The sequence below is a fragment of the Mesocricetus auratus genome, unplaced genomic scaffold (genome assembly GCF_017639785.1).
Source record: "Mesocricetus auratus isolate SY011 unplaced genomic scaffold, BCM_Maur_2.0 Super-Scaffold_100023, whole genome shotgun sequence".
In the NCBI taxonomy this organism is placed as follows: domain Eukaryota; kingdom Metazoa; phylum Chordata; class Mammalia; order Rodentia; family Cricetidae; genus Mesocricetus; species Mesocricetus auratus.
Genome location: NW_024429204.1, coordinates 3,000,344 through 3,014,168, shown reverse-complemented (window position 1 = coordinate 3,014,168; position 13,825 = coordinate 3,000,344). Strand labels below are relative to the sequence as shown.

Sequence of the window (13,825 nt, the reverse complement as noted above, 5' to 3'; positions counted from 1 at the left end):
TCTTTCAGATATAGAACAGATGTAAGGGAATGTGCACTTTGAGCGGCAGGCCGTCTTGTAAAAATAGGAAAACATAGCCTGGCTTCGCCAAAGCAAGATTAGAGCTCGAGGCCTGCGATGTCACGGGGGCGACTGTGGAGTGTATGGTGGAGGATGTCCCTCCTAAAGGAGATGTCCTTCTCGTCCCCTGCCTTTGGCCACCAACAGGGATTGCTTTTTCTTCCCTTTTAAATACAGTGCTCCAAGGCGGGGCTTTCTGTCTCTTCCCCCTTGAGTGAGGTCTCACTTTGTGTCTTGGGGACCTTTCAGCTGAGACGAGTATTTGGAAACAGCCTGCCCCCTTTCCCGCCAAAGTACTATCTGGCGATGACTGCCTCGATGGCGGAACAGAGGAGGGACCAGCTGGAACGCTACCTGCAAAATGGTATGTATGTGCGTGAGCTCTGTCTAATAATAGCCGTGCCGCAGCGTAAATCCCTCGCCACAGAGCCATCTGTTTTACAGCCCTGATCCGGCATTTTCAGCACGGTTAAGCAATTGTGCGAGCCACCACTGTAATCTAGTTTTAGAATATTATCATCGCCCCCACAGGAGACTTTATGACTATTGGCAGCTGCTTCCCGGTTTAGCGTCCTCCCACCAGGCACAGGAGGCCTCCACTCTGGTCTCTCCACGCCTGCTGACTCTGGATGTTCCCGGCATATGTGACTTTACAATGGGGTGCTTCATGTTGAGCATGTAAAGTAGTTTAAGAATTATCCTGCACCAGGCGTTGGTGGTGCACGCCTTTAATCCCAGCACTCGGGAGGCAGAGGCAGGCGGATCTCTGTGAGTTCGAGGCCAGCCTGGTCTACCGATCGAGTTCCAGGACAGCCTCCAAAACAATACAGAGAAACCCTGTCTTGAAACAACCCCCCCCAAAAAGAGAATTATTCTGTAGTGTTGCATGTTGGTTCAACTGAGGAGCTGAAGAATTAAGACAAATGATGGGCTGAACTGCACTTGGGTGTAGGAAGTACCTCGGGACCCAGCGTGAGTACTCGTTGACTAACGGTCCTGGGATTAAAGACATGCCCACCACCGCCCGGCCTGACCTAGCTTTCCTATGGGGCCCAGAACCACTTGCCTGGGCGTGGCATCACCCGGGCGTGGCATCACCCGCAGTGGTCGAGGGCCTCTCCCATCAATTGTTCGTCAAGACGTTACCCACAGTCGGGTCCACAGGCCCATCTGATCAGTCGGGAGTGCACCGTCACACAACTGACAGTGAGTGTTGACAGGGTTTCCCTCTGGCCTCTGCACATGCGCATGTACTGGAACACACATGTATGACACACAGACTCACACGTACCAGAACACACACATACAGCACACATACTCACATGCACCAGAACACATATGTATGACACACATACTCATATGTACTAGAACACACACAAACAACACACAGACTCACATGTACCGGAACACACACATACAGCACACACTCACATGTACTGGAACACACACATACAACACACAGACTCCCATGTACCAGAACACACACTTATACAACACATAGACTCATATTCAATGAATATTTTGGAGCATGTGTGCTCATGTGTGTGTGTGTATGTGCATGCACGCACAGGCGCACGCGCGCGCACACACACGCGCGCGTGCGTGTCTCATGTTGTGCACTTCACCTCTTTTAGCTTTCAGGGAACACACAACCCTGCTGGGTTCAGTTCAGCCCTATGCTAATGTCAAACACTATTGGATGTTGTTAGAAAAGAGGAGAAGGAGCCTAGAGATGTAGAAGTATGAGTTTAGCTCAGGAAGGAGCCTGAGGGGAGCAGCCTGGTCCCTTGGGGACTTGGGGACCCGATCTTCTTTGGCTCTGCTCTGTGCCCATGGCTGCTGGGCCTAGAGTTTTAAAGCTGAGGGGAGGGAGAGATATTTTTGTCTAAGTCAGGAGTGAGACGCTTTAAATCTCTCTTTGTCACTTAACTTTTCCATGTGTATTTAATTGCATTCTGTGCATGTGCGTGCTTTGTCTATTTGCATATATGTGCACGTGTGTGCGCCTTGGAGGTCAGAAGAGGGTGTCGGATCTCCAGTAACTAGAGATGTGCACGGTTGTGAGACACCGTGTGGGTGCTGGGAATTGAACCTGGGTCTTCTACAAGAGAGACAAGTGCTCATATCCACTCAGTCATCTCTCCAACCCCTTGCTTACACACACATGCAAGCACACACACGCACACGTACACACATGCACACGCATGCACACGCACACACATGCATGCATGCACACACACACGTGCACATATAGAGATGAAGCCAGAGCCTTGCACACTGTATCACTGAACTAAACCCCCAGTCCGTGCTGCCCCTCTGGGGGTAGCCTCTTGAGAGCTCCTATCACGAGACGAGGCGCGTGCTTTGGGCATACTTACAATTTCAGATTACTAAGTGAGTTACCAGACTGGCTGTCTAGACCCAACGTGTAGTATACTTTTGCTTCTTACAACAGTTTCATCATCATCCCAGAGGATGATAAGGTGGTTTCTGAGCCGTCTGGGTAGCTTGAGTCGAGTGAGGTTCCTGGGAACACCAGGCCACGTCACGGGGCAGACTCTGTCAGCTGCCCCGCACTGAGGCTTCTCTCTTACGTTCTGGAAGGTCACACTGCAAGGGCAAGATCTCAGAACTCCTGGGAGACTGCAATGGACAGAACTCCGCCCAGCTCGTGCTAACTGGCTCGCTTTCCATGCTTTTCAGTAACCGCGGACCCTCGTGTGGCGAGAAGTGACGTCTTCACCGAGTTTTTAACGTTGGTGCAGATGGTAAGGGCTCCTCCGCAGAGCCTGTCTGCGCCCCGCGAGCACAGGCTTTCTGGACTTGGGTGAAGCAGAGTCGTTTCTAGTAGGCTGGAGGCTGCTTCCTGCTCGGATCCTGCACGGGAGATGGAGTGTGTCACCAGACACTTGTTCTGTAGCCTGTGTGCCGAGCGTCCCCACGCTGGTCCCAAGAAAGGCAGAGGAGCTGGAGTTTTAGCACTCGGGACCCCATAATGAGATGAGACCCAAGGGCTGAAGCCCAGGTGTCCAAGGGCATCAAAGGCAGACACTGGGGCCCTGCTGTCTGCTGTCTGTCTGTCCGTCTGTCTTCCTAACTTTGTTCATGGAGAACACTCAGTCTCAACAGAGTGGCTTAAAACATCTCCCTTTCCATGAACCGGGAGCCACTGGTCACTTAGCGCCTAGGCTGAAACCTTGGTGAGCCATAGCGTGCCTTTCATTCCCCTTGCGTGCGTGGAAGCATTTTTTTATGCCTGTGCTTGAGACCAGATGAGCAGTCGTCTTAGCGATGGTGAATCTGGCTCAGGAGGGAGGTGGCGATATTTTGATTTCTTGGGGTGATGCATTCAGACTCCCCTCCCTTCCCTTCCTCTTCCCTCCCCTTTAGGGGTGCTTGGGAGCATCCGAAATGAGTCGGTTCTGAGATTACCCAAGCAAGATGTGGATAGTTTTTATCAAAAACCTTTCCCCCTCTGAGACGGATGCTCCCTTGTTAATTTGGAAGCGATGCAGACTTCACACCCTTGCCTTGACGCCTCCTCTCCGCTACTCTGTCCCTCCATTAAATCTCTGGGCGTTTGCTCCCTTCCCTTCTGTCTCCCTGCACACAGTGAGGACAGGCGGTGGCTCTCTCTGTGCCAGGCATGGAAACTGATGTCTGCCGTCTTACTTACAGCACACATCAAACATCCCCACCAAGAAAACCGCTCTGCCTGTGTTTCTGCCCAACGGAAGGAGGATGAACGTGGAGGTTCTCACATCGGACACGGCCGAAAGGGTCCTCGAGGTAAACTGTGCTTAGCTTCAGCTCCCGGAAATGCAGAAACAGCCATCAGGAGGTGGGGACTTGAATGGGGTTGCCTTCCGGAAGTTCCCTGCCTGCCCTTTTACTCTGTGGATGATCTGCCCACAGAGGTGCGGCATATAAGTCACCCCGAAGGGAAACTGATCGAGGACATCAAGGCATAGCCCATCCTCGGGGATCCCCTTGGTTTTACACTTCCCGAGGCCTCTGGGGTTTTCCTAAGGTTGTGGCTACTTCCCTGGCATTCGCCAGGCTGGGCCCTGGTAGTGTGTGGAAGGGTCTGTCTCAGGGTGTTGCATAGAAGGGAACGGGAAGTCGGGCAGTGCCTGGCAGAGACTGGGACAGACGGTGACTGGCAGAGAGTGGCAGGGGCACTTCTTTCTTGGTGGGGCAGGCGGTCTTTCTTGAAGCCGTCTCCAGAAGCTGCATCCCATCAGCCACTCTGACTCCCGGGCCGTATCCCTCAGGCCCAGCTGGGCTGCCCAGGGAATGCTGTCTTCCCCAGTCTTAAATGCGTAGGGCTAGGAGAAGGAAGAGAGGGGTGTGGCCTGTGGTCCGCGCCCAGGGAAAGTGAATGGAGGTAGAGTTTTGTGAGGCTACGCTCTTGTGGTAAATATGAAGCCACAGATGTTTGACACATGGTGTCTGGGAGGAGAATCCCGGCCTGGAGTTGGAGGTGTCCAACGAGCGAGCCGGGTCAGAGAAAGTCACACTTGACGGGATCCGAAGTTTACGCTGGACCAGAGCCACGGTGAGTCACACTTGGCCGTGGCAGGAAACATCAAAGAGAAGGAGAGGGCTGGGTGCCAAAGGGGGTTCACCAGTGCGTGCGCATTCACACCGCCCCCCAACAGCGGGGAATGCCTTTTGCGTGGTGCCCACAGGAAGTGCAAGCCCCAGGGCTAGATGCCACAGGGAACAGGAGCTTGTGGAGAAAGCTGCTGTCCTCCCTCAGACGCTAAGCTCTGGAATAAATGATCCGGGACATACGGGGACATACGTCCAAATCCAAGACAGGACAACCACAGCGTCGGCAGAGCCCAGCGTGCCCGCTGAGGTGACATCAGCTTTGTTCCCGTCACTACAGTTTCCTGTCTCCCCAAGACTTTCCAGAGTGAATGTTTCCTTAGCTGCTTCTCTCAGTCCCCCCAACAGGAACAGTTTCAGGGAGGAAGCTTGGTCTTGGTTCACGGTTTGGGAGAGTGCAGTCCATCACGGTGACAGGGGTGTGCAGCTGTGGCTTCTCACGTCCCCCGGCAGACAGGGATTTTAGGTGACGTTTCTCTGTGTCCCGTCAGCCGCTCCCACATGTGCACACAGGGACTTGATATTGGTTATAAATGCTAGGCTGATAGCTTGGGCTTGTTTCCAGTCAGCTCTTACAGCTTCAATTAACCCATTTCTTTTTTTATTTTATTTATTTATTGTGTATACAGTCTTCTGCCTGCATGACAGCAAAGGGTACCAGATCTCACTCAAGGTGTTTTTGAGCCACCATGTGGTTGCTGGGAATTGAACTCAGGACCTCTACTCTTAACCGCTGAGCCATCTCTCCAGCCCCAATTAACCCATTTCTATTCATCTACGTGCCTCCCCGAGGCTCATTTACTTCATCTACGAACTTCTCAGGTTGCTTCTTCTGAGTCTGGGTCTCACAACTCCTCAGACTCCACCCTTCTTCTTCCCAGCATTCTCTCTGCCCTGAAAATCCTGCCACCTCTCGGCCAGCCAGCTTTTTTATTAGCAATGACCGCAACACATTTCCACAGTGTACAGAATTATTACTCCACAGCACAGGACAGAGAATCTGGGCTAAAAGTAAAACTGACCCATAACCTTTAAGTCCCGGCCCCACCAATTCACGATGGCTCCATGCCCCAAATCCACGGCTCTATTTCCACAGTCCCCAAATGCAGTCGCCACCGGCTGGGTACCAGGAGTTCAAATTCGTAAGCCCATGGAGGCCATTTAAGATTTCAAACTATGACAAATGTGAATGGTTTTTAGACCACAAAAGCGTTTCTTCGAACGTCTGCTGGCCTGCGGAAGGAAGTACTTGCTGTTGGCGTGCGTTGGTCTCTTCCGGTCCTGCTGCCACATTCTGGAAGCATGGCCATTAGCCTAATTACCCACCCCCCCCTTTCTTGTTCCTGGCTAAGGTGGTGGCGCACAGACTAGGACTGTATCCAGAGCTCTTGGGCTACTTCGGCCTTTTTCTCATCCGGTGCTTCCCCGAGGGCAAGCTCTCTGGTAAGATGGAAAAGAAGAGCAAAGGAGATGGACGGGTGTGAGCAGGGGGCTTGGCCCTGGGGCGTGAGGGGCACCCACAAAGGGACTGGGCACCCCTCGGGTCACGGTCTCCAAAGATTCGGGGGATGTAGCCAGGTGCGGCGTTAATCCCAGCACTTCGAGGGTAGAGGCTGACGGATCTCCGTGAGTTCAAGGGCAGCCTGGTCTACATAATGAATCCCAGGACGGTCAGCGCTTCATAGTGAGACCCTGCCTTCAAACAAACAAACAAACAAACAAATAAACAGAGATCTGGAGAGCGAAACAGTGTGCCGTTTCTCGGAGAGTAGGGACTGAAGACTCCCCAGAGAGGTAGTGTGTCATTTCAGTTTCATATTGTGGTGACACAGACGGAAGGTCCGGGTGGAAACGGGCAGACAGGAGCATGTGGACAGGCAGGCGGACAGACGGACAGACGGACGGACGGACGGACGGTCAGACAGCTGAGTGAATGCGTGGGCAGGCAGACAGCAGCTGACAGCAGCCAGGTGGGCTCCATCTACATCAGGGACCCAAGGCGTGTTGAAGGGTCAGCGGTAGTTTAGCTGGGAGTTCTCTGGGGAGTCGTCCCCGGCTACACACGCAGGGTATCAGATGGCAGGTCGGTGTGGGGTTAGCATCACTTAGGGGATCCAGGGTGGGGCCGGCGTCACTTAGGGGATCCAGGGTGGGGCCGGCGTCACTTACGGGATCCAGGGTGGGGCCGGCGTCACTTACGGGATCCAGGTGAGGGAGCTGCACCCTTTCCTCTCTCTGCTGTGTCCAATAGGTTTCCGAGCCGTGCCTCCCCAAGGTCACTTTCATATGCCCACGTGCCCCTGCAGCCTCAGTTCATTCCGCTTTGGAGTTTGGGGCAGGCCCTCTTTCCACCGCGAAGAAAACAGTCATTTCTCAGTCCATGCTGGATGGGCGATGCAAGACCCTCAAAACAAAGCAGACAGCAGAACAAAGAACGAACCCCAAACAAACAAACCAACAGAAAGCTGAAAATGGGGATCCCAGGGGCGAGGCGCAGGCCGTGAAAAGGACTCGGTCCTGCGCGGCGCGGGGTGAGGGGGAGCAGGGTGAACCTGACCTCCACACTGCCTTTCGCCTTGTAGTTGTGAAGAAGCTGGCCGACTTTGAGCTGCCTTTCGCCAGCCTTCAGGCCTCTGAGGAGGAGGACTGCAGGATAGGACTGAGGAAGTGGTAAGGACCTGCGGGGGAGAAGCCGCTGTGTGTGTGCGCGCGCGTGTATGTGTGTGTGTGCGCGTGCGTGTGTGTGCGTGCATGTGCGTGCGTGCGTGTGCACGTGTGCGTGCGTGTGTGTCTATGTGTACGCGTGTGTGTGTGTGTGTGTGTCTGTGTGCGTGCGTGCCTGCATGTGTGCATGTGTGCGTGTGTGTGTGCGTGTGTGTGTGTGTGTGTGAGCTTGTCAGCCCGCCCGCAGCCTGAGAGGCAGACACGGAAGCAGGCGGAGGAGACTGAAGCAGGTGACGTCGGTGACTGTGCTGTGGGTGGGTGAAGGATTTATTGGTGACTACAGGCGGCCCTGGCGTCTGCTGAACCGCGGTGCCCCTTGAGGGCAGTGGGGGGGCGACTCAGCCAGTTTGCACTGAATTTGCCCCCCCCCATAAGCACTCAGCTCCCAAAGGCTCTGAGCTGCCAAGGCCACCCGTATTTAATCCCTGCATTAAAAGGACAGCGCGTCTCTGTAGAGAATGCTGCTGTTTCTCTGGGAAGTGGAAGTCCTACCAAGAACCAATGAACAGAGCGTCACAGCGGAAGGGGGGAGCCTGCTTTCCCAGCCCCATCCTACAATCCGGGACCCCAGCTTTTGTCACTACGACTTCGGCGAATTTGCCGCTCAAGCTGGCTCCATCCAGCTCAGTTATTCTGTAATCTGAGGATACAAACCCAAAAGAGAAAAAAACAAAAAACAAAAAACGGCATCTTGAAGTCTAGGCATAGTGATGTACTTGACCCAATGCTGGGTCTAGCTTGTGGCTTTGGATTTTGAAGGGCTAGGCCCCGGCTATTGAGAGACTTCTGAGAAACTACTAAAACCTCGTGTCTGAGCGGGGCTGTTCCTAGATTGGAGGGCACGAGCTTAAGTCCCAGCTTGCCAAGTTATGCGCGCCCCTTGAGCCTCGGTTTACCTACCTGTAAAATGGGAGAATAACCCTCCTAGGACTACTGTGGAGATCAAAGCATGCTCAGTAAATCTTGTTCATGTTTGTCACTGCGATATGGGTAAGACCAATGACAGAAGCAATGACAGAAAATCCCCGGGGGGGGGGAGCTTAGACTTCTCAAGTTCACACCCGTTCCTGGGAGCCGGACACCAAGGAGTGGTGGGGACCCTTCCCCTCTCCAAGAAGCCTGAGTCAGACATTAGGCAGTGACTAAGTCGTCCTCAAATAGCCACATCCCAGGCACCCGCATGCAAACAGCAAGGTAAATCCCCCCCCCCCGCATCACCACCAGCTCCTCCGTTCAGCAGGCCGCTCTGGAGCTGAGGGTCAGATTTCCACCGGGGAACGAACACCCTGGGGTATCCTCTGGACAGGGGAGGCCTGCTCCAGCAGCCTCTGATGGGTGGGGCCTGTCGGTAGGGCCTCACTGGAGTTGTAAGGATTTTTCTTCATTCGGGCCTTCCCTGAGCGCACCTCTCCGGCGATGGTATGGGTCCTTCAGAGGGCGTTGGCCCTGGCAGCTCAGAGCCTGTGTCTGGAGTTTCTTTCCCGCCAGGTTCCGCCACCCTATAAACTGTTGGCCGACGACTAGGGCTTCTTACTGGCTAGCTCTGTCTTCATTATTAACTACTCCGTAACTGCTCATCTGTGTATTTCTACGCGGCCTTATCTTACCAGAGAACGCCTGGTGCGTCCTGTCTTCCCGGTCTCTACATGGTGTCTCTTCGCGGCCTCTCTCTCCTCTGTCCCCAGCATTCTCCTCGTTCTCCTAATCCCGCCTATATCTTCCCCCACCTCTCCTGGCCAATCAGTGTTTTATTCATCAGCCAGTAAGAGCAACACATCCACAGAAGGACACCCACCCCCATCATGAGCCCAAGCCTGGAGTGTGCCTCCGGCTGCCCGACTGTCATGCGGTTCCTCAGCCACGTAGGGCTTTCCGGGGACTGTGGACACGCAGCTCAAGGGAACGGTAGTCGGCGTGTTTCGGTTGCTTCTCTCTGCCAGTGTGAGCGTGACTTCAAACCCCGTTCTCACCCTCCCGTGGTCTGATCTAGCTCTCTGTGGTCATGCCATTCAGGGAACGGCTTGCTTGTGTCTTCTGACGAGTTCCACGGCACCCACACCTCCCCTTTGCATCGCCAAGAGAAGAGGGGGCGCTGGGGAGCAGGCTTTAAGAGGAGGGATAGGAGGAGTTGAGGCATTGGCCTCGGAAGCAAGGGCAGCAGGAGGAGAAGGGGGCAGGGAAAGCATGGCTGGGACGTCCACTTGGCTGGGATCAAAGGGAAATGACTGCAGAGGCGTCCCACGAGTGCCTGAGACGTGAGCAGGTGGATGGTCCCGGTCCCACAGCCCCAAGAGATGAAGGCTACTCGGGAAAAGTCACGCCAGCGGGAACACGGAGCAGGGAGCCCGCTCTGAGCCTGCCGTGGGACATTTCCTGAGCAGCTCCAGAGGCAGGGGAGGGTGGGCAGGGGCAGGGTGTTGAGTGTGGATGGCATGGGTGGGGCAGGTGGCCGGGGCAGGCGTTACGCAGTGGGGAATGGCGGGCTGCAGGGCTTGGTGGCCGAGACAGTGACTGAGTGTGAACAGGGATGCTGAATGGGTTCCCATAAAGCTCTGTGTGTGTGTGTGTGTGTGTGTGTATCTCTGTGTGTGTGACTGACCAAGCGTGAACAGGAGTACACACCATTCCCATAAAGCTCTCCCTCTGTGTGTGTGTGTGTGTGTGTGTGTGTGTGTGTACGTGAGACTGACCAATTGTGAACAGGAACACACACCATTCCCCTAAAGCTCATTCTCTGTCTGTCTGTCTGTCTGTCTGTCTGTCTGTCTGTCTCTCTCTCTCTCTCTCTCTGAGACCTTTACCCTAGAGCATGCATAAAAGCCCACAATATAGAGGGGGCAGGACAAGGACCCAGAAGGAACACAGGAATACATCAAATCCTAGACAAGCGCAGCAGTGTAGTTTGTGAGAGACGGGGACCCGGTTCCCAGGGTGGAGGGCTGCTGCCCTTTAGAGCATCTACCCTGGGCATGTCCCCTAGGCATGTCCCACAGGACCGTGTCACCATGCAGGTACCTGGACCCGGCCCTGGACTCCGTGCTGATGGACTGCAGAGCCGCTGGAGACTTGCTGTACATGCAGGTGAGGTCGTCCGTGGCCGCTGGGGTTGGGACTGCACACCTTTCCCTAGGGGCCGAGAATCCGTGTAGAACGGCAATTGGTAGACACGCTCTAAGTGGACGTTCCCAGGGACTGGGGGTGTGGGGACGGGAGGACAGCTGTTGTTTAATGGGTGTGCAGTGTTTCTGTTGTTGTCTTTTTTTTCCTTTTGGTGTCACTGTTGTTTTGTTTCGCTTGTATTGCTTACAACAGAGCCTTCCTGTGGGGCCGAGGGTGTCCTTGAACTCCTGATTCATCTGCCTCGGCCTCTGAGATGCTGGGGTTAAAGACACCGAGTCCCTCTTCTCTCCTCCAATTTGGAGTGTTTGTTGGGAACGGTGAGAGGTTTTGGTGTTTGCAGTGGTAACGATTATGCAGGATCAAATGTATGCAAGGCCACTCAATTGCACCCTTCAGGACGGTTAGAGCAGGGGCTGGAGAGGCGGCTCAGGAGTCAAGGGTACGAGATGTTACTACAGAGGACTGGGTTGTTGCATACAGCGGCTCGCAACCCTGACTCTGTTTTCAGGGATTTGACACCCTCTTTTGGTCTCTACAGGCATCAGGAACCCGCATAATGTGCAAACCTGCCTAGCTACCTACCTACCTATGTACGTGTATATGTACAGGCACACACTCACACACGGGAAAAAGCAAAGGAGCCAGGTGTAGTGTGGCACACGCCTGTAATCCCAGCGCTGGGGAGGCAGAGGCAGGAGGATCAGAAACTTGAAGTCATCTTTGGCTTCATAAGTGAGAGTTCAAGGCCAGCCTTGAATTCATGAGACCCATTTAAAAAATTTTTTTAAAGGTATTTACTTTTACTTTATGTGCATTGGTGTTTTGCAGCCCTGCGTATATGACTGTGTGAGGGTGTCGGGTCCCCTGGAATTGGAGTCACAGACAGTAGTGGGTTCTGGGAATTGAACTCAGAACCTCTGGAAGAGCTGCCAACGCTCTTACCCTCTGAGCCGTCTCTCCAGCCCTTAAATTATCTTGCTTTTTTTTTTTTTTTTTTTTTTTTTTTTGGTTTTTCGAGACAGGGTTTCTCTGTGGCTTTGGAGGCTGTCCTGGAACTCGCTCTGTAGACCAGGCTGGCCTCGAACTCACAGAGATCTGCCTGCCTCTGCCTCCCGAATGCTGGGATTAAAGGCGTGCGCCACCACCGCCCGGCTATCTTGCTTTTTTTTTTATGTACAACAGCAGTAACAGCTTTGTCGATAGACTTACCTTTTTCTTTAAGACAGGATCTTACTGTAGGTGCTCTGTAGACCAGACTGGCTTTGAATTCACAGGACCCTGCTGCCTTTGCCTCCCGAGTGCTGAGGTTAAATCATGCATTACTGTGTCAGGTTCCTTATATTTATGGATGTATTTACGGTTTTAGGTTTGTATTACCACATCACCTCTAGAAAGCCACGTGAATGAAGTTTGTTGCATATCACATTGTTTCTCCAAACCCCTGTCAACCCTAGTTGTGTGTTTTAGCCTTGTCAAGTTGAGAGCAAGAAACTCTGTGTATACGTACATATTTGCCATTTGGAAATCCTTTAGTCAGCTGTCAATACTGATCTACTGTCCATTTCTGGTGATTTTTACATTTGTCCTATTCTTTTCCATAAATGTTAACCCTCTGTCCCATTAAGTACCTGCTTTTTAGTTTTGTTTCTTGTGTCTTGTGTACAGAAATGTGTACTTACATGTAACTACATATGATCATTTCTGCGTTCTGCCACCATTATTTTAAAAAAGATAGTCCTTCCATCAAGATAAACAGATTCATTTCTTTTAACTTTTTGTTTTGTTTTGTTTCTTGTTTTTTTCGACACAGGGTTTCTCTGTGTAACAGCTCTGGCTGTCCCGGAACTCACTCTGTAGACCAGGCTGGTCTTGAACTCACAGAGATCCGCCTGCCTCTGCCTCCTGAGTGCTGGGATCAAAGGCGTGCTCCAACACCGCCCACCATATTCATTTTTAATTTTCTACTTTAAAAAAAGATTCACTTCTTGCTGGGCGTTGGTGGCGCACGCCTTTAATCCCAGCACTCGGGAGGCAGAGGCAGGCGGATCTCTGTGAGTTCCAGGCCGGGCTGGACCGACAGCCTCCAAAACAATACAGAGAAACCCTGTCTCGTAAAACGAAAATAATAATTATAATGATAATAATAATAATAAAAAGATTCATTTCTTAAAATCACGCGTGTACAGGTGTCCGTGTGGGTTTGTGCGCGGAAGCACAGGTGCCTGTGATGCCCAGAGGCGTTGTCCCTGGCACTGGCGTCACAGGTAGCCAGGGACACAGGTGACAGGAAGCCAGGTAGCCACGCGCCACCTCACACAGGTGACAGGAAGCCAGGTAGCTGCACGCCACCTCACACAGGTGACAGGAACTGAACGCTAGTCCTCCAAAGGATGGCGCGCTCTGTTAATGTTGAGCCACCTTTCGTGCCCCTTCTCTGCCTTTTAACAGAGCTTTACGTGTTAATCTCTTGGGAGTTATTTGACTAGACGATGTTGAAGTTGCTTTGACTTTCTTTGCCAAGTGTTAAAATTGTCCCCAACTGTAGATCAGTTCTTGTCCTATCTGCTCATTTAATTGACCTCGGCCAGCTGTGGGGGAACATCCTGGTAATCCAGGCACTTGGGAGGCTGAGTCAAGGGGGTCACGAGTTTAAGGCCAGCCTTAGCTACAGAAAGAGTGCTCAATATTAAGACCTGGTCTCAGGGCTGGAGAGATGGCTCAGAGGTTAAGAGCACTGGCTGCTCCTCCTAGAGGACCCTGGTTCAATTCCCATCACCCACACGATGGCTGACCACTGTTACTCCAGTTCCAGGGGACCCAACATCCTCACACAGACACACATGCAGGCACAATACCAATGCACAGAAAATAAAAGTAAATTTTAGGAATACCCTGTCAAAACACAAAACAACCAAAAAGCAGTCTTTATAATCTGTCAAATCATTGTGTAGATCCATTCAGGTCTAGTTTTTTTTCTTAACCCTTTGTACAGGTGAATTCATTTCTACTAAGGTTGCTAATCATATGATTATGTTGTTTTAAGGCAGTACAGGACCTTGAAATAGAGTGGGTGAAGCCCACACAGGCTCAGAGGGAGGAACTCAAGGCCCTCCGGGAGAAGGAGAACCAAACGAAGGTGAGTTAAGCATTGTACCAAGAGCCGTCCGTCCCTTGCAAGCGACTCCAGCACACATTAGAATCTGGCTGTCGCTATCATTCACAACAACACGCATTCACTCGGCTGTCTGTCTGTCTGTCTGTCCATCCGTCTGCCTGTCCACGTGCTCCTTTGCGATTGTATTATCGT

At 52.6% G+C, this 13,825-nt stretch overlaps 1 protein-coding gene across 2 annotated transcripts in view; it reads left to right on the top strand.

Moving 5' to 3' along the window:
- The window catches only part of Snx31 (sorting nexin 31), a 40,052-nt gene that overhangs the window by 7,751 nt on the left and 18,476 nt on the right, over nt 1-13,825 (top strand). For both annotated transcript variants that reach the window (XM_040730591.1, XM_040730590.1), the window contains exons 3-9: nt 310-424; nt 2,764-2,828; nt 3,739-3,849; nt 6,027-6,117; nt 7,257-7,344; nt 10,410-10,479; nt 13,562-13,654. In XM_040730591.1, coding sequence (XP_040586525.1) covers nt 310-424; nt 2,764-2,828; nt 3,739-3,849; nt 6,027-6,117; nt 7,257-7,344; nt 10,410-10,479; nt 13,562-13,654 — 633 coding nt within the window. The remainder of the gene's footprint in view (nt 1-309; nt 425-2,763; nt 2,829-3,738; nt 3,850-6,026; nt 6,118-7,256; nt 7,345-10,409; nt 10,480-13,561; nt 13,655-13,825) is intronic.